This window comes from Buteo buteo, chromosome 9, assembly GCF_964188355.1.
Source record: "Buteo buteo chromosome 9, bButBut1.hap1.1, whole genome shotgun sequence".
In the NCBI taxonomy this organism is placed as follows: Eukaryota; Metazoa; Chordata; class Aves; order Accipitriformes; family Accipitridae; genus Buteo; species Buteo buteo.
Window position 1 is genome coordinate 9200559 of NC_134179.1, and position 21619 is coordinate 9222177.

Genomic DNA, 21619 nt, shown 5'->3' on the forward strand with positions numbered 1-21619 from the left:
GCATTATTAGATGGGAAGGTACCTTTACAAATTGCAAAGAATCAAAATATTTCAATAAATAATCATGAGTGTTGTATATGTTTAAGATACTATAAATAAAATAAAAAGGTAAAGGACTTTTACTTCCAAATTAACTCTTCTGAGAATGCCACTGATGACATCCTACTGGAGTACAGGCACTGTGTACTTTGAAGTATAAATAAGGAGGGTAACAGGATTAAGAGGGAAGTTATCATGAATTAACCAGTTATTTCCTACCAGTCAAAATATACAGTAAGCAATTTCCTTAGACCATTCTGCTATGAAATAAAACCAATTAACTTAAAATATAAATTAATTTATTTTACTTGAACACTGGGGCAGGCTAAGAAAGCACAAGTGATCAGCTATCAGGACTCAGCTGATTAGTAGTAATTTGACACAATAAGCAACCCAATTATTTTCAACTGTGTGATCATTTTCTGGATCACAATTGATTGGCACCTATATTAGCTTTCATTTGATTATCCAAATTCACTCTGGGCATTCAAAACTCATTTTTGAATGAGCATTATAAACGGAACTTCGTGATATATGCCAAACAAAACATACTTTTTATAAGCAAACTGAACTGCCTAAACTCCCTTTTTTGAGACAGAAATCTAAAATAGTAAATACATTTTCTGAAGTACAGTACCTGTTAAATTTGCAGTATCTGAAGGACTAAGCTGAAGCCAGCGAGGTGCATCAGGATCCACAGAAACATCTGCTGATGCATTAACTTCATGGTCTTCAGAAGCTTGCCAGGGGATAAGTGCGATCTCTACTTCATTATTATAGCCATTGGATGTGTCGCTGCTAACGCTTTCACCTAAAGCAAGACGAATATTAATCAAGATCACAAACCCTGTTTTTAAAGACTACATGAGCAAAGCATTATGAGAAAAGTGTCTAATATATCTGTAACAACATGAAATTATGACACTGATTTCAATTGCTACAGTTAAGAAAAATACTGTATTATCTGAAACTCACTTTTTTCTCTCTCTCTATGATTTCCATGTGATTGCTGCAAGTCTACTTTCAAATCTAATTCAGCTGTACTACTGCTTCTTCGTACTAGTACCTTTGGAGAAAAAAAATTAATCTCAGCTTATTACAGTTTTGAGAACTAAATCATATTTTAGCAAATTTGAGATACACACATTTAGTAGAAATTAATTACAACTCAGTCAAGATATTTTCATGAATATTTAGACTACCCAAAAATCTTTAAATGTCTTAAGGAAACCATCATGCTTTCAATTTCAGTCTTTATCCTCCCTTTCTTAAACTCAATTTTACACCAACAAGCAGGACTTTTTACTTACGTTTTCCCACAAATCTGAAATCATTCAGTACTTTTAAAAGTATCAAAAAGTCTTTCAGGAAGAAATTAGTAGTCATCTCTTACGTTGGAGCATTATTGTGTTGCAAAACAACCCACACAAAGACACCTGATCTTTTGTTTACCTCCTCCTTCTTTGCCAAATGGATTTTTAGCCTACTTGCTGAAAACCCTTCAGACAATTTTCTGCTTCTAGATGATACTGCTCTGTCCCTAAGCATAACTGTTGTTCTTTACATGGGGCAGATCACCTTCAAATTCACATTTCTTGCAACTCCATGTCATCTATAATAGCAAAACTTAATTTCTGTCAGAAAAATAGAATATGTTTTCCATTGCAAATATGGAACAAAAAGCCCCAGCGCCTTACCCCTAGGAGCATACTAGGTCTAACTGCTGAAAGAATCTCTACTCTAAAATTCCTCAATTCAGTTAACATTTCTGAAATTCCATTTTGGTATTTGCAATTATTAGTATTACTATTTTTTAAATAAATTTCTTGAAGCAATTTCTGATCCACTGGCCAGACATTAATCCATTTGTTCTTTCTGCATATAGCTGTGTCCTGGTTTCGTTTGGGTTAGAGTTAATTGTCTTCCTACTAGCTGGTATAGTGCAATGTTTGGGTTCAGTATGAGAAAAATGTTGGTAACACACTGATGTTTTCAGTTGTTGCTACGTAATGTTTAGACTAAAGTCAAGGATTTTTCAGCTCCTCATGCCCAGCCAGCAAGAAGGCTGGAGGGGCACAAGAAGTTGGCACAGGACACAGCCAGCGCACCTAACCCAAAGTGGCCAACAGGATATTCCATACCATGGGACATCACATCTAGTACAGGAACTGGGGGGAGTTGTCCTGGGGGGCGAGTCGCTACTCAGGGACTAATAGGTCAGCAGGTGGTGAGCAATTGCATTGGGCATCACTTGTATATTCCAAACCTTTTATTTTTATTATTATTGTTGTTGTTATTATTATTAGCTTCTTCCTTTCTGTCTTATTAAACTGTTCTTATCTCAACCCAAGAGTTTAACTTTTTTTTTCCGATTCTCTCCCCCATCCCACTGGGTAGGGGGGAGTGAGCGAGCGGCTGCATGGTGCTTAGTTCCTGGCTGGGGTTAAACCACGACAATATGAGAAAGCAAATTATTGCCACCAAAGAGACAACTGGCTTGTAGAAATTATTACTATATTATCTAACTTTTTTTTTTTTTTTTTTTTTTTTGTAACATGGAGAGAATTGACAATCATTTGCAAGAAATACATGTTTGCTTGTGCTGCCTGATAGATTGTAGAGTGGTCTATCTTCCCTGGCAAATCTGGCTCTTAGTGATCACTGATGACAATATTTCAGTGGGTTGTGATATGAAGTCAAACTGGTTCACATGGTACATTAGCAAGTTATGTAGTGAACATATGGTCAAACTCCAGCTTCCACTTGCAAAAAGGGTGAAAGTGCAATATTGGTAGCAGCCTGGCAGTGTATGCTAATGAGTATTTTATAACACATACCTCTAAAATAGAATGGAGAGCCAGGTTAACTTTTAATTCCCCCAACTACTGAGCTTACTTCTCTCCCTCTCCCCTCTATCATGCAAAGCAGACCAGGTTTTCCTTCCTTTTTGAGACACTTCATTATTCCTGAAGCAATTAATGAAAGCACTCTGCAGAAAATGTCTGGTCTCTCCTTTCTAGAGCTAAGTGTTAATGGTACTTTAAGTCTAGACATATGGGAAAGCCAAGGTCCAAAGCTGAGATTCAGCTTGAAGTCCTCCATGCTGTACTACATTGTACTTCCACAATGATGATCAGCCTCAGTCATTTATTATCTCTACTGTTTATTCAAAAGTTGCATTAAAAATTTATGAAGCTTGCCTGTCCTAACCTTAACTTACACAAACATCTGCTATACATAGCTGGTGATACAAATTGTGCTGAAGGAAAGCATTTTCCCCAGTACTTTAAACCATCAAACATTTATTCCAGTGTACTGTAGCTCTATAATAGCCATAAATTATTTATATTTAAAGAGTTACGAACTTCTTGTTTATATTTAGTATATAAAAAACCCACAAAAGTCTTGTATAAAACTAGAATATAGCCAATTACATAAAACTGCATAAGCAACCGGCAAGATCAGGAGACACAGAATGATCATACCAAATAGCATAATGAAAACCTACAACTCAATTCCAGATTCCATACTAGAAATGTGATCAATTATTTTTCACACTTTCAGTTGATAGTTTCTAAACACTAAAAGGCATCTGATTAGAAATAAAACATTGCTAGAATCTTATTAATCATCACTTTCTATTTTGCCTTACTTGCTCAGCTTCATGTTCCTTCTTTGTATATCCCTTATTTTCCTGAACTGATTTGGAGTCTGAAGGAGTTAAATTATGAGAACTTCCAGTCTTTTTACCTAGAAATTTTAGAAAGTAAACAAGAAATATAGACATTTGTGGGACCAAAGTACATAGCAAATCATATGGAAATTTCAGTTATGTTTACATGTACACTTCTTATATTTATAGCTAAGTGAAGTAATGCAACATTAAAATGGAATACAAGATGTTTTGAAAAATCCTTTGTAAGCATAACATATTTGCACAATAGGAACAGCAGTAGAACTGTTAACTTGAATACACAAAATTTAAAAGCAAGCCAGATAATAAAAATGTTTAAGAGTTACACAAAATGCATACATTCAAAGGTTTCATTTTTAACTGCCCTGCTTTATAAAAGGTCAAGTGCTGCATTTGTGTTCTGTAACTTCTTTAAAATAGTTCTCTCCATAAGATACCAACAATATATTTAGTAAGAAAACAAGATAAAAAACATTTTAGAACAGAGGTGGAAACCAAAATAGATAAAAGCAGCATTTATGAGGCTGAACAAGTCTCAACGCTTTTTCTTCAGAAGTACAGTATCGCTGTATTTTATCAAAATTACCTTGAAAAAAATCAGATGGAAACTGATCTGTAATATCTGAAGTGCTGCTACTTCGAGTTAGCTGCTGCTCTTGGTCTGCAAATAGGCCTGTTGCATTTTCCAGCTGCTGAGATTCTTCAACTTCTGTTGATTTAATTAAAACACAAAATATTTGCATCACTGCAGAATTATGTACATGTGTGAATTCCTTACCTAAGAAAGCTATATGAAAAAGTGACCTATTCAAATATTTAGAACTCCCAGGTTATCCAAGCTAGAATGTAACTCCTAGTTACAGAAGTTACAACTGAAGTTTTATAAAATATCCTTAGAAAACCTGTAAAGTTTAGAGAGAGATGTATGAGCTGTGTAAGTGGTAAAAAGTCTAGAAAAAGGACAGAAATTACTTTGGGGGTTCAGAGTGCACAAGGAAGGGTAGGAGGATGTCATGTGAATAAAGCTATGTTTTCCAGTGCTAGAGACCCAGACTAGACCCTGTTTGTTCTGGAAACACAAATAATAGAGGAGGCGCAGCAAAACTACTATAAACGCATAGTGCAGAAAAGATGGCTGTGCTTACTGACTTTTTTTCCCATAAAGAGGGGAAAGGGAGAATAAAAAAGGCAAAAATTCAAACAGAGTAAAAAAAGATCTGAGCTACATATGGTTCAGGCTTAGCTTGTGAGGACAAACTGAATCATGCAGCTTTTTTGCTGTAACTGCAAATAAGAAATAAAAAGAGAGGAGAGGCATGAAAATTCAAGTGACAAAGTAAACTGACATACTGGGGAAGAAGCAACAGGAACTCTTGAGATTAGCTAGCAACACAATGCTTTTAGAAATGCATTTCTCTTAGCATTGGGGGGTGGGTGGGGATAGACAGTAACACTTGGGATCAAGTATGTTCCCATTCAGTAGCAGCACTTTCAGCTATGGCCACAACACTGGTTAATGCCACCTACCATACCTAAGCTAATTGCTAACTCTTTCCCTGGAAAGCTGTCAAAGAGCTGACACACACCCCCTACCAAAGCTGACCCAACCGAACCACCAGCAGACTGTACAAGGTGTTCAATCTGCACAGCCAATGCTATTTTCCTTTTTTAAAGAATTATGAAAAATGCTGCTGTAGCAACTCTTATGAAAACCCTTGAATTTCTTTTTTTCAATAAAGAACATGGGCTGAATTAGTAAACCTTCCAGATTTCTTTCAGCATATTGTTACATAATATGCACATTAATAAAACTGACCAGCTTTCTACTCTCCTCCTCTTGTCTCCTTTCCTCTGCTCTGCTTCCTGTCTGCTCCACAGGCACTGACATTGAGGCTACACTTACTCAGAAATGAGCAAGAAGCACAGCCCCTTGGGGTACAAGATTACAGATCAATATACACAGATTGCAGCCACAGCCTGCAGGAGGAGGACAGTATGCTTAGCTCACTCAATCTACGCTACCAAGTGAGTTTAAATAATACTTAAATACTTAATAAACATTGCGTGTATTTCAGAAAATTATCTCACAAATACACATGTACAAAAACCTAACTGTTCTGGTATTTACCAACCTCAAAGTATCACTGTTAACTTTAAATGTCTTACAGAAAGCAATAAAATAAAATAATAAATTAAATTCACTAGCTAGAACAATTTCAGTGTTACAACTGAAGATAACTCGAGATGAAAAAACACTAAAGATATTTCACAGAATAGGAATCCCTAGACAGCCATAATGCACCACATAAAAAACTTTTCTTTTCTTGCTACAGCAGCCAATGACTCTGGTTAGGGCTCAAGAGTCAGAAATCCCTCCCAGGAAGCAAAATGTGGGAGGTTAAAGTCCTATTTTCAGAGACTTACTAGCTGGAAACAGAAATAAAAGAAAGTCTGCTAACACGATAGAGAAATCTCACTGCTTCCACCAACACTTCTTGGCTAGGTGATAGGATGAATGTCCTACAACAAAGTAGCTTTGTATTCTCAGGCCATTACATCTGTTTTTCACACCTATGTCTGGGTACCAGTACAGAATTCAGTTCAGAAGTTGTATGCTTAGGGTTTGTTCGAGCTTTATCACAACAGCAAGTTCCACAGGACAAGACTGTATCAAAAGCAGGAAAGAAGTTTACTACACATTTTAGCAAAAATACACCCACTTCAGTCTAAATAACCACTAAAATGCCCAAATCTGGATTGCTGCCTTTAATTTTTGCATTCCTAGTCCTCAGTATATTTGGTCTGCACTGTATTAAAACTTTTTAACAATTACTTGGAAACCTTTAATAAATAAAGTAATTCAAAGTGTAAACATGAAAAAAGGGATTTCTTTATTAAGAAACCAAAATAAATTTTACTTTAGTTACTAGGGAATATAAATCTAATTGTAATTCATGGTAGTCTTTAATATTAAAATGAACAAAAACTGCATTGCTTGCAGTACTACAAACATTTTGCGAGAAATCAAACACTATCTGAGAACTAAGAGGCACAGACAAATCTTTTAATTTGCTTCTGGAATCAATAATTACAGGAAGAATTCTTTAGAAGAAAAAAAAATCCACATCTGTAAGCATCAATTTGTAACTGAGCGTAACATAGATTGAATGAGATTTCTTCTGTAAATTAAACAGCTCCACCAGCTGCATTTCTTTGCCTGCAAATTTTGTTTGCACTAGCTCATACATGCAAACATTCAACTAGTTTCTACAGTAGCTCCTTGAAAGGATACTGCTGTCCTCCTTTTCCCTGCAAAGGTTACTTATTTTGACAATGAACCCCATGACAGAATAACAAAAAAGCATTAGAAGTAGCCACTTTTTGCCACCCTTTGTAACTCTGAAAAAGGACAAGATATGCTCCTATTAAACTTACTCGTCTCTTAATGGCTACCAATATTACTCAACACCATGTTTTTAACAGATCCAATGCATGGGAAACAGGACCAGTGTAAAACATCTCATTCCACACTAAAGAATAATCAACTAGACAGAAAGGGAGTAGACAGACAGCAGTTTAAAAATACAAAGAACATTTATATAAAAGATGACTTTAAAGTACAGTACCTGACAGTCTGTGAGAGCAAGAAGTGTAAGAGATACCAGGTAAAAGAGAGCTCACAGTGTGAAGCAGAAGAGGTACACTTTTAGTAGCTGGCAAAGCCTCATAAAGATGAACACAGTTGCTGATAGACTGGCTTCGCTTAGCTTCCAGGAAAAAATAAAGCAATAATTATGTCAGAAAAAATAATGAAATATTTTGGGTTTTGAATGTCATGATACAATGAAACACAAAGCTTTTGAAAAAAAATAGTTTTACAACATTAAGCCCAGAAGTACTTCCCATAAGCTGTAAGTTAATAATGTGCAACTGTATCTCACACATTGAAAGTGCAATAATCAGTGGCTTCTGAAACACAGCAGTTTCACAACATGGAGTATTTCATTTTGTCAGTGTATGATTCCTATCTCTGGGCTAATTCGACTTACCCTTTTTTCCTTTCATTGAAGTATCTGTAGCAGTACATATAGCTCAAAAATAAAGAATGGAAAACTTATTCAAATTTCCCTTTACTAGCAGTGCTCCCCCCAAAAACCAGCTACCACTTTCATTGATTCATCTCTGCTGAAAACAATCCATTTTCATCTGAGAAGTGGGATAGTGTGCTTCTCAAAAATTGATCTGAAGATACAGCTGCCTCTGGTTTTGCTTTTAAAACTTGGCAACCCAGCTTCAGACTGGATAAAGCCCTAGGTACCCTGGTCTGATGGACAGCTGACCCTGCTTTGAGCAGGAGGTGAGATTTGATGAAGTTCCTTACACCCTGTATTATCCTGTGCACTCTGGTTTTGGGGTACTGAGCCCTGCTTTCCACATTTCTGAACAGGATGATGAAAGGGACCCAAGTTACATGAAAGCTTTTAGAGTTCTTAAGTCACCACAAGGGAAGGTAGAAGATAAGTGCAGTCTGGATGCAAACCTTAGTGAATTTCTCTTCAAAATAGCAACAATTAAATGGGTTCACTGTTTCTTTGAAAAAGAAAGGCCACCAGAAAAACACTTTCCAAGGTGGCTAACACTCTAGAAGCTGTCTAACATCATTAAAAACTTGGTATTTTATGGATTAATATGCAATTGTCATAAGCTTGAAGTATCCTTTAGAGAAAAACAGCAATTTACCATCAATTGTATTACTAAAAGTTATGCTGAATTACAGAATTCTCTAACAGAAATGTATTAGGAAAAAAACCATCTTATTCACTGTACAGTTTCTCTTCTTGTACACAGCAACGTCAATGCTAACACTTAGAAGATAGAGTGGAAGAATGAGGAAGCAAAAATACTCAGACGTAGGGTAGCAGGCAAAAGATTTTCTGCTGTTGCAGAAATACTCTGGCTCTTACTCTTACAACTCTAGATACAAGCAGCAGATCAAAAGAAAGTCTTACCTGGAAGCAGGAGATGCTCTGGTATTTGTATGTTGATTTAGGGGTTTGTTTTTAAATGGAAGAGGGAGAATATTAGAGATTTAAAAGAAGCCCCCAGTGGAAGACACTTTTCCCAAAATGTTGACTGATAAAGAAAGTCCTCACATGAACAGCCCTGGCTTCTGTACTACCTTAGGGACTGCTACATTTCATTCTGAAAGATGACACCTCTGAAGGCTTAGTAGCCAAGTTTTTTGTTTCTAAATAATTTTACATTAGAAAAGGGATATACATTTTATGTATTTGAAATAATTATTTGTTATAACCGCATGTGCAAATATAAAACTTTTTTGCACCTGCTGATTTGGGAGCCATTGATCATCACCATTCCCATGAAAGCCAGAATAATTGTCTTTTCGTACGACCATGAAACACAAAATGAAACTAAGGGCTTTTTACACATGTTCATCCTCCTACCTGACAACCTCCTTCTCTCCACCAAATAAGCTTTTCTTACTAAAGTTAGGAAGTTCCTTTAATTTGAACACACACAACCAAGAAAAGTCCTCACTGATCAATACTTCCAGGTTCTCTCTAATTCCCTGGTGAAAAGTCTAGGGGAGAAATGCTGTACCAGAAGAAAGAATTCTCCGCTGGAGCACAAATAAGAACTTGCTGAATTTAAAAATAAAACAGACATAAAGAATGAATTGACTCCATTGCCAAAATGTTTTGTGATCTAAGCTGAACACTGTGGCTTAGTTATGAAGCCTGTAGCCACAAAAACATAATAAATCACCTTCAAATTCTCCTGGTAAGAAACACAACTAATCCGTCATGAATGAGGAAGGAAGCTGTGCAGCAAAATATCTCCTACTCAAAAGCAGGAGATTTTCTACAGAGGGTTTTAATCCATAGCCCATTGAATTGGAACACAGAAACATGCTATCATGAAATAAAAAAGAAATCAAATTCAGGCTGCTGAAATGCTTGAAAAATCAGGTATCAGTTCAATGCCTGGGGTCTCAGACATTCCCCCATCATTCCTCATCCCTGTTCTCCCTTCTCCTGTTTTCCTCTTTCCAGAAGTAAACATGAGAGAAAAAAGGAAAAGGAGATGGTATACATACCTCATCATGCTAATAAAAAGAAAGCAAATAAAGCGAGTAAGAAAGGATGAAATTGTTTATTAAATATCTGGTTTACCATGTGCTCACAGTAAATAGCTAGCTGTACGAAAGTTCAGAAGCAATATATATATATATATATATATTTGACTGATGTTAATAAATGCTTTCTTAGGAATTGATAAAAATAGGAATGTACTTTACTTCTTTACAAAAAACATAACTTGCACATAACTAACTTGCAATTAAATGTAATGTATCTAAAAGCATATATTTAGAATTTTCCAAAATACTTTGATTCTTCGTTCATACTGGTAGCAATCAAGACGTCCAGACACAGGTATGCAACATCTCTGATAAGGCATTTAATAACTAAGTTGCACGACTTTTGGAAGCAGCCACAACTTCAAGGCAGATTTAAAACTTGAGTGTTACAGAGTGTTTGGGAACATAAGCATTTAGTTATTGTCTAACCTGTTGCTCTCTGACGAACAATATTTCTTGCTTTCTCAACTCCTGGGGCTCCAGAAGTTGTAGCACTTCTGAACCTCATTGGTTCCACAACTTCAGGATGACTTTTCCAACTTAACGAAAAAGATCTTCCTACTACAGCTGTCTTCTGAGGCTCTAAAATGCCACCTTAGAGATACAGAAAACAAAATTCTCTAGCATTGTATGCTTTGGCACATATTTTTGTTAAAGTATGAATGGATTTACAAGCACTCAGACATGAAAAATATTAACCTTTTAAACAACATAGAGGAATCTTTACTATTATTAAAAAAGAATCACTACTTCAACTGTGTGCATCAATTGCAAGGTGGCACATAAATGTAGCTTAAAATACTGTAATGAATAAAGTTTAATGAAAATACATGGAAAAGAATTTTTACATTGATGTCTATGCCAGACCACAGCACAGGAAACCACATTTCATTTCTGCTACACAGAAAAGACTGATTTTGAGTGCGTACTAAAAACTGCTAAATAGCTATCTTCTATTGACCCCAATTACCTTTCCTCCCACAATGAAGGATGAGAATACATAAATCCAAAGCACTTCACATTTGATTAAATAGGCTCTTACAATAGATTAATTAGTATTTAATGTTAGATTAAATTAAATTAATTTTTACGTTTAAACTTAAATATTTAACTTGCTTGATACAAAAAGCACTGAAGCACAGAGACTAACCTTTTCCTCTCTGCTTTTTTTCCTTTTGTTCACTGAGCTTATCCAATGGTAAGTTTGTCATTTCCACCCCATACACGGTTCTTGCTAGCACTGCTGTTAAAGAGTCCATTATATTGGCCCACTCATTTATGAGCTCCTCCCAGTCTGTCAGGGCAGACAGCACACTGAGCAGCTCATCCCACAGCTCCCGAGAAATGTAAACGCTCAAGTTTGCTCTGATCCAAGCCACAATGAGGGTCTGAGAGAAAAGAAACAAGTGACAGTTCATGCATTTCTGTCAAGATGAATTCAGCACACCAACCTGCATATTAGCATTGATTATTCATGATGCACAGATATTATGCATAGCTATTTTTCATAAAAAAAAAAAACACTCCCAGAAATTGGTGGGTAAATAATTGTGAAAGTTACTGACTACGGAATTCTAAAAATTCCAAAATGTATGTTTCGGGTTGTCTATATGTTCTCTGGTAAACTGAAATAATACGCTGTGTATAAAAATAATAATAGAATGAAGAACTGTCTCGTATACCTACAGAATGATTGTAGTGATTGCGCTATGCCAATGACACTCAGACCTAGATACTGTAGCTGAGCATGCAAAGTACAATACAATGTATAAATGTTTTCATCTCATTCAGTGTGACTGGGTTCTGACTCACCAGCTGAACTTCTAGGAAAATAGTTACATCAGGCTTACGCTTTAGAGATACTCATTGAAGACACCTCACAAAAAGATTTTGTGCCTGCCTGTTCTACCATGTTTTTTAATAGAGTCCTGAAGAACAGATCAAATCAACTGCTTGTTGCACCTGGAATCTGTCTCCCTCTGTTAGGAACAGTTTACAAAATAATTACTTGTATTACTGCAAAGGAGAATTTTTTCATGTTTTACAAGTACATTTCATAGTACCGTGCAATAGTACTTAACTAAAACTAGGGGTAATTATCATGAAAAATCAACATAAAAACCAACCAAACCAAACCAAACACTCACTCGGAAAAGTAATCCCGACATGCTTTGAGCAAACGTATCCTCTGTTTGGTTTTCTTTTGGCTTCTGCATCACAGCTTCTGTTATTCTAAGGAGTATCTGTAACATCTGTTCCCTGGTTCCAAAACAAAATTGTACTTTTTGTTCACGTTCTATTAATTGTACTTGTTAATTTGCATGTACCAAAACACCCTCTTAATTCTCCAGTAAGCCTTACATATTAGGAATGTGATCACACTTCAGACTTCACAGATCATTTGCAAAATAACATTAGTTGGTTGTGGACTGTAACAACTAATTTTTGAGAAGGTGAAGTCAGGAATGGAAATACCAGCCAGAGCTTTGAAGTCAAATAGTATCATGATGTAGACTCAGCAGCACCTGCAATCTCACAAATCAATTCAGAGGCCAGTCACAAGCGTGATTTACGTAGTAAGGTCTATCCCCAAGAAAGCCAGTCTTTCCCCAACTCGATAATACTCCCATAAAGTTAAAACATTCATAATTTTCTCTTAAATGATGCAGAATATATTAAGCTTACCATGTCTTTTTATTCATTGATAGTTCCATTATCATGCGCCTAAAGATACTCAGAACTGATTTGCAAGCATCAACTTGCTCCTTCAGAAGCACAGGGACTTCAATGCATGGTTCCAATAAGAAAACATTCGCTGAGTTTGTCAAGAATACCTTCAAAACAGGTATTTACAGTCTGTTTACATAGTGTCAGGAATAAAAAAGTCAAGACTTAAAATACTTCTCCTCCTCCAGTCAAACCTTTCATTTTCCTTAGAGCAAGTTTCATGTTTTACCTATAACTTCATTTTTCTACATCATTCTAGTGAAAAGTCAGGTGGCATTTCAGACCCAACAAAGTCGTGCGTTGCACAGTATGGGTTTTGTAGGCATCCCTTCTATTTGGTCAGGTAAGAGTACCATTCATCCAGCTACTCATTTCCTGGCATTATGTGCTTGAGGAACCACCAATATTTCCAGTAAATGAGGTTCAAGGAAAGCAAATGTACAGTTCTGATTAATTCCTAGCACCCACAGTAGAAAAGAAAATGAACTGTCTGTCTTAAAACAGGTATCTGGCTCTAAGACATGGTCACATGGTTTAATATTAATTTTTAAAAAGTTACAAATGAAGTCCAAATTGTATCTTACAAAAACTATCAACTGTTGGTAGTTGTTTTCCTTATGTACTATACTATAATTTGTAGTGTGAGTTACATGATTATGTAAGTTACAGCCTTGTTCCCTTTCTAGACACCACACCTGTAACGCAGCTTGAGCACCAGCTTTAACATTTTTGTCCTCGTCTTCTAATATACATCCTCTGCTAACAGCACTGGTAAAGGAGTATGTTCTTCCCCAACTGGATGAGCGCTTATGTCCTGAATGGTCAGAGGAAAGCTTTGAAAAACATGATTCAGTTAGTGACAAAGCAGAAAGGAGTATGTCCATATTTATTCAAAATCATTTAAAATGTCAAAAGCAAAAAAGGGGGAACTGTCCCGTCCTACATTCATTTCAGCAAGGAATTCATGTCTATTATTTCTTAATCTCTGAACAGACAGACAGTATATGACATTTAAAGCTTCATAAAACTTTTAAGAGCTATGTTGTTTAAAATATTTTATGTCACATTTGTAGTCACTGATTGCAGTAATATTTGAATTTAAGCCTGGCAAAACTATAAATCCCCTACAAAAATAATCTGTCAAAACCTTGTAATTCTCACTATGTTTTTACAACTTGATCCTCTTTCTCAGTACTACAAAACTTCCCTTTAAATAACTTCACAGTGTCAAAGTCAACTTCTACTGATGGCTCAATACAGGATACTAAAAAGATGATGCACAGAATTTGTATCTACACTTCAGTTTCCTAGATTAAGGCATCTGAATCCAAATATTTCATCCAGTATATACAAATTAGCAGATATTTTCAAATTCTTAAGTAACTACCACCAAAAGGAAATAGTCCTACATATACTAGGCCAACAGACAGTGTAAATTTTAACACTGCAGAATGTATTAGTATTTCTTCCCTTAAGTTTTTGCTATCCTATTTGTTTAGATAGGGAATAATCAACAAATTACATTTTTCAAAATAGCTGCAATGTTTCCCTGCACTCAGTAAGAGCTACTCAATACTCAATATTTATTTCAATGTCTGGACCTTAAATAAAAGCATTTTTTAATCTTGGTTTTCCACATATTTTTCAAATTGTTATTCATCTACAAAGGGAGTTTAAAACTTAAATCATATAATGTATGCAAACAGAATAAAGTAAGCAACACTGATACCATACATGTTTACCATCCGTTTGCACTGATGAATCCTCTAAGTTGACAACAGCATCCTGACTGTCTTCCTTTTTGTCTGGCTCCTCCATGAACACAGGTTTCTCTTGCAGTATCCACTTTCGATACACCTTAACCACTTTTCGTGTTGCAGATACATCAGAAGGTGGCAATAAAAAAGCCTAAATTAAAAAGTTAACTAATTTTACTATATATAGGACACAGATGTGCATGCATATATAAACACACTCACACACCACCACCCATAAATAGCACAGCTCAGAAAAGAAAGGATACATAATTTTTACTTTTCTGTCTGTATTAGAAGGAGTTATGATTAATCAACAACCTATGCATATTATCTACATCATTCACAATTCCATAACTATTAATTCCAAATTACTTCCATGTTGTATTTGTTTGGACAAAAACAGAGGTGGTTTTTGCTCCTTGCAAGCTCTTTAACAACTTAACATGGATTCATCTCACAAGGCATTACTAGCCATAGAGGTCTGGCTGGCTAAACTTAGGTACTATGCTACACTTCCTGGAGAAGGCAACTTCAAATTACATCAGCAGTATACAATGTGAAATGCCATTTCAGCAAGTGTAGGTAGAGACAAGACAGTAAGTTGCGATGAGAATAACAGTAGCTGGCATTTGATCCTTTCTCACTACAGTTTTGGAAATCAACACAATGAATTTATTTTCAACATGCTACTCAATGTCTCGATATTTGGGAATCACTCTGTGAAGATGTCGCCTCTGAAAGCTTACAAAAGCTACACTGGCTGCTTCCCCACATTTCTGGAGGCCTGAGGAGACTGAAAAAAATACAGTGACAGAAGACCTTTGCACTGCAGTGAACAAGCACAGAAATCAACGTCTGAAAATGTCATCTGGTACAAAAAAGCATATTTTGCCAACAAAAAAAATTTGATATCGATATGCATTATATTACAAAACCACTGAAGGAGATGAAAATACATTTTTCATACCAAAAAAGAGGTCCTTCCAACTAGATTACCCACTCTCCATGATTAACAGGGCCAAAAACTATAGCACTGCATTTCAGAGTACTCAGTCACTCATAGTATATTTTCCCATAACCAGTTTAGCTGCAAAACTGTTACAAAAATATCTTGCTCATGTTGGGGAATATCTTTGCATCTTGTAGTACATTTCCTTGTCTCTAGTCAGCACGAAGTTCAACATCCAACAGCTGATTGCAACAAAAATTGAAGGGTTAACAAAAGCAAGTTTAAATACGCCATCTAACGAGTGTATGTGAAATTTCTGAAAAGGTCTTCTCAGACACTATCAAGTTATTAAGGATGCAGAAACTGAAAAAGCCAGAAGCCACCTGCTAGAATATTAGAGAAACAGCAGCTCATCAGTGGGATGAATGGGCCCTACACAGAATGCTTTCAGAAAGGCGAAGAAGTAGGGTAGAATGGAAAAAGAAAAAAAAGTAGGAGAAGGAAAAAAAAAAAAAAAAAGGAGATTCACAGTGACTAGTGAGATTCCTGTAAGTGAGAGATAAACACAAAAAGGATCCAAATACCATTATCTGTTTCAATTACTAAACACTGATCATATTTAATAAAAATAAAAAGTACTGCATCATGCTGGCCTTTGTTCCCTGGAAGCTGGTCTAACGTTACATACTCTGAACAAACACCAGGAGAGGGCAGCATGCCACAGCAGTTCTTAACATACACAAAAGTACTCCTTCCGGTCAAAATGCCATCCATCCCACTGAAAGGCAGTGGAGCAAGGAGCTCCTAAACCATGCCACACAAGATACTTCATAATAAAGCATGTGTGCTCACTCAGCCACTGGAGAGTATCTTCTGCACATCTATGTGACCTGGAACAGCTGCTTCAACCAATTGCTACCTTGGTACCAGACAAAAAAAAAAAAAAAAAAAAAGGACTCTCCAGTAGGTCCACATGTAGTTTTATCCCGAACAATTGAAAAGATGTCAAATTAATAAAAAAATACTAGTAGAAGCAATCTATGTTCAAACAGACATTAAATACTGACACTGATTACAGGAACAAGAATCTTACTGATTCAAATAATAAATTTGCAAGCCAGTAACTCTTTATGCACCTTTAAATTACATCACAATACCAAGAACAAATAAAGTGGCCCATTCAAATGGGATACGTTGCCGTCTGGCATCAGCAACAAGCTTCAGTTCTTATAAAAATTTCATAATTTTATCGTTAAAACTAGACCTAGGAAGGTCTCCAAACTAAAAGGGTGCTGGCGTGATTAGCATCAAGTTTGACCAGTTATCTGACCAACAGCCTTCACAGTGTTCTTTCTCATAACCATGACATTTCCTTTAAAAAAAAATAAATATATATACAATAGCAACTAAACATACATACTTACTTGTCGAAACACCTCATTAACAAAGTTAACATATCCTCGAGTGGATAAGAGGATTCTCTGCACCATCTCATAGACAGTCCGGTGCTGCTCTTCGATGCTGCAGAGGCTGGAATTGCTGAGCCTTCTGTCAGACAAGGTGCTGCTGTTAGAGTGGCTTCTCTCCTGCTCGCTTGCATAAGACATACTGGTTTCCAGCTCTGCATTTTTATCTTGGTTTACAACACCAACAGTCTACACAGAAGGAAATGCAGGCTTAATTAAATAACTGAAATAGCGTACAAGAAAAATCTGGAGTACTTATGCAGAACTCAAGATACTAGTGCTCTTTTTCACACAACACACTGGGATCCCAGCAGTCAAGAAGTGTAATTTTCAGTCTACTACTTGATCCAAGAAGGAATTTGGTCTTACACTCTGCATGATGTACACTTCATATGGGTCCCCCCAGCCCAGAACAGCTGACTTGTCCACTCCGTAAGACAAAAAAAGAGAGACGGGTGCAGCGGTGGAAGTAGCGAACAGACACAGTGGAGAAGAATCCCCAAGTCCCTTCATTTTTGGGAAAAGATGGATCATACCACTATACACAGCTCATACTCTTGCACATTATTATTCCTGACAACTCTTTGTCAGGTTTTGTTCTGGCTTTATGTGTATTTTGCAACATCTTGAACCATGTCCAGCTAAAATGAACCAGTCAGGAGAAGACAGAGGACTACAAAACTGCTTTTGAGTTACCACAAAAAGAACTCCAACTCAAAGCATCGCCCAAATGCAGTTCTGCTTCATGTCTACATTAATAAGGCTGCCCCTGTTCAACCAAGTGAGCAGTAACTGAGCAGCAATAACATCTCTGCTGCTTTTCACAATGAACTTTTTTGGTAATATTCAGCCACACTCATGAGACACTGGCTACAGTCAGTGAGCTTCAAAACCACTAAGAAGTCAGCATATGCCAAAAGCTGGCACACAGCTTCAGCTAAGTGGTAACTTTTGACCAGTTTCTGTTTTGATGGCAGCAATACCTTTATGCAACCTGAATATTTATTTGGTGTCAGCTGTCTATAAAATCCAGTGAGAAGAAAAAAATTATTTTTCCAGGTTATGTCTGTTGGAATGGCACAGCAGTTTATACAAAAGGTGGAATTTCCAATGAGAAAGAAAAGATCAAGCACTTTCAGTAAGCTACACTTAGCTGGTTGAGGGCTTCAAACTTCTACAATGAAGAACTCCAAAAACAACTGACATGAAAATATACAGTTCTGCCATAATAGTTAATGTATGCTTTTCCGCTGAATACAGATTTGACCCTGACCTACTATTCAAGAGAATAATATAAGCTGACAGTGATCCTAAATTGTTAACAGGAAGCTGGCGACTATCTTAAAAGAAAAAGCATCTATTTCTGTAAAATTCATTGTGAAGTCCCTAATCCTACAGAAGTCTCAACCAGCAATTTGAAAGTGAAATATTTTTTTAATATCTCATTGGAAACAGCTGCTATAATCAAGAGGAAAAGAAAGCAGCCTTTGATGTTGCTGGGAAATGGTCCATGGCACAAATAAGTTTGACAGTTTACAGATTAAATTCCAAAAGTCTAAACATAATACTGATGAAGCCAGTAAGGCATACAGCTACAAGGAAAAAAAAATTCTAGTAAATTACTGAAGGGTTTCCCTCAGAGACTCCCTCCATCACAGAAAAAAAAAAAAAACAAATAATCAAATACACTATTTATTCACTTAGGAGTAGCATTTCTTTCTTGCATTGTGATCATTTGCAAGGTTAGCATGTACATAAGAAAAAAGAGGTAAACTTAAAAGCACACCTGAATAATTTTAGGGAGCATTTCTCCTCCATTTTTTGTATTCTGAACAGCAGTTAAGTATTTCTTTTCAAGAAAGAAAGTAACAAGCCACTTAATAAAAACAACTCGAGCTGCCATATATGGGATTTTTGTGCTATAGACATTTTCATTGTTTCGTGTTGCAGTAATGTATACTGGTCTTGGTCTTATATCAGGAATATCTGGTGAGATAAAAAGAGAAGATAAAGAAAAACTAATCTTAAAAAACTGTAATTGCTTCCAGACTCTGGTTAAATGTATTGAACATGTCACCAACAACATTTTCTCCACACAAAATAACAGATGCAATGACTGACTGCTTTTATTATATTAACACTTATATTCTATCATAATTTTATTACTCCTAAAGAAAAGAACATAAGAGCACAGACCTTTCCTGAAGGTTATAATTGGTATCACGCAAAACAAAAGAAAGCAAAAGAGAAGGGCTGCAAAAAGGTCAAAATCTGAAACAAAGAACTACTCCTACTACAATATAAGTTAATTTATTAATAAACTCTGTGAAGCTTATAAAAAGTACAGTTAGAAAGAGAAGATAGCTCTGGAACACTCAGTAGTGCAAAGATTAAGACGACAAAGCATACTTCGCATATTGGAAAGAGAAGTTAACTTGGGTGCACAGAGTACTGCACAAGCTGAAATACAAGAAAGAAAACACATGGGAAGAAGTGGAGGACTGTGAAGGGAGATAGGATGGGTCATAATTCAATCAGATGCTTAGATTTAGGGGAAAATCACTTGTACGCAGCTGAAAAACAAGGAAGGGAGGAAAAATCCTCATTCAACAGAATCGTAGTGATAAGCCAGCAGGTAACAGAGATGCTACTGAGAACAGTCACCATTATTTCCTTTTCTACTTAAAAGACAAAATTCACTACTTACCAAGAACAGGTTTGTAGAGGTTGGTTAGCTTTGTAAAAGATGGAAACAAGTGAGGAAGATAGTATTTTCTAAACAAGGTAAAGAGAAACTTAAAACCAGTGTCTTGGTTCTCCTTATTCTTCCACTCTAAGCTTGCAGCCTTTGTTATGGAGTTAGAGAAACAAACAAAAAGCTTTAAGTTAATGTGTTACACTGACAATGATTCCACATTGAATACAAAAGATAACAAGAGATAAAAAATTAACACTGTCCCAGAAAACTTTACAAACTGCAGTAAGAATATGAGATATCGTCATGTGGGCTTTAGCATATCAAAGAAAGCAAGTTCATTAGAAATCAGCGTATTTGTGCTGTTCTAATGCAGTGAAGCACAGAAAATGCCATATTTATGTTTTTCACAGATTTGCTTCTTACCTGTAAATTTAGACAAAGTTACTCTGGGCTACACTTTTATCACAAATATATTTTTGATCAGAAACATACTCAATGCCCATGTGGTTGCACACACATATGCCATACTCCTCTGCAAAATTTGACTCAAGGCACAAGTAATTTCCACTGACAAGGAAGAGGCTGACATCTAAGTTTATTTTTAAAGGTACTCTTCCGTTCTTGCATAGATCCACACGGAAGTCATACACGTACTTTCAAGTTGCTATTCACCAACAGTTTTGAACTACAATTCCTTGGAATACTGTGCCAAATTTTGACAGAGTTGCTCTTTTCATATTAAAACACCTTCAATTTGGAATAAGCTGCATGTCACCAATACAGGTTCATTTTCTTTATTTCTATAAGAAAATCCAGTGCAATTTCAAAGAAAGGTAAAAGTAGACATCTCTACAATGAAGCACATTTTCCACTGATGATTTAAACCTACCTGGGTTTTAGTCTCTTACATCACTTCTCTTTTTGTGAAATGCAAGTGAGCACTAAAAGTGTTTCTCTTTTGACATATACTTTAAATTCAGGCCCCCCCCCCCTTTTTTTTTTTTTTAAAGCAACACCAAAAGACTACAGGATTCTTCAACTTTTTTTCAGTAAAAGCTGTTCGAAAAGCCTGTCCAACTGTACATAGCAGATAACAAGTTCATTGAATCTATATCCAAGATGATAATTTATTAAGTTAAAGAAAAACTGACTTGTTTACATCAGTCACATGAGATTTATTTAAACACACTTTCATACTGTAATCTGTACTAGATCTTTTTCCAGTCTCTAAAAGTTGTGGAATTTGCAATATCCTACTTTTGCAAAATACACATGTAGAGCTTGGAAACAAGGACTACTGAGTTTTTGTATCATTTTATTTGTTATGCAAATAAACTGACTCATGCTAAATTCTACCCAGTCACAGACACAAATTTTCTTGAAGATGCAGATTTGCTCTGCGTTCTGGCTCCGAGTGATCATTCTGCACTTGCACCAGATTATTTTAATCTTACCTCTTTTCTGTAGCAAGGTTACTGCCCAACTGTGCTCCCCTCTACCAAGCAACACAAATAAATGAATGTTGATGAACCACAATGCAATTAGATTTATAGTGTAGTCAGTTTTTTCAGATCCCAAACATGTAATAAGCGTATAAAAAGAACAGTGAAAATATTTTAACTGAAGTGTTGTGAGACTCTTATATGTAAGACAGAGTGCCATGCAGGAAGGTGATCATTTTATACAGCCACTTTTCAAAACAAAACATGTATTCAAGATGACAAAACCCCTTCCAAATTATCACTTTGGTCTTGCGTTTTGATGCAAAAAAAAAAAATCTCAAAGTATTTCATTGTCTTTTATCTTTTTTTAATACTGAGTTCTTTAATGTTGATTGTCTATACAGTTTCCACTTTATTTAAAATGTTGCTTAATTTGTACTTTTTATTACATACATTATCTTAATTTCTTTCCTGTACATATTAATCTGATCTATTTCTAATTAAAATTTTTGATGTGCATGTTACTTGCATCCTTTTAAAAAAATCTCAGAAACCATCTCTTCTTTTTTTATCTCTTTCTCCAGTGGTCCTTTACATGTCTTCTCAGCTATGTATATGTCCAAAGAGAACAAATTGTATCTTTACCCCATATCAATTTTCTAAATGCGACAACAAGCACATAAAATA

The 21619-nt window shown here is 35.9% G+C and overlaps 1 protein-coding gene across 5 annotated transcripts in view; it reads right to left on the reverse strand.

Annotated features, from left to right (window-relative positions):
- Positions 1-21619, reverse strand: part of RALGAPA2 (Ral GTPase activating protein catalytic subunit alpha 2) — a 135085-nt gene that overhangs the window by 86438 nt on the left and 27028 nt on the right. For all 5 annotated transcript variants that reach the window (XR_012651570.1, XM_075035273.1, XM_075035271.1 and 2 more), the window contains 13 exons: positions 19500-19638; positions 18579-18778; positions 16751-16981; positions 14355-14528; positions 13316-13453; positions 12579-12727; positions 12041-12152; positions 11044-11281; positions 10323-10487; positions 4320-4442; positions 3692-3789; positions 1015-1105; positions 677-850 (listed from right to left, as the gene is read on the reverse strand). Coding sequence is in view for 4 of the 5 variants with exons in the window: in XM_075035273.1 (XP_074891374.1) it covers positions 677-850; positions 1015-1105; positions 3692-3789; positions 4320-4442; positions 10323-10487; positions 11044-11281; positions 12041-12152; positions 12579-12727; positions 13316-13453; positions 14355-14528; positions 16751-16981; positions 18579-18778; positions 19500-19638 (2032 nt within the window). In the remaining variant the exon portion in view is untranslated. The remainder of the gene's footprint in view (positions 1-676; positions 851-1014; positions 1106-3691; positions 3790-4319; positions 4443-10322; positions 10488-11043; positions 11282-12040; positions 12153-12578; positions 12728-13315; positions 13454-14354; positions 14529-16750; positions 16982-18578; positions 18779-19499; positions 19639-21619) is intronic.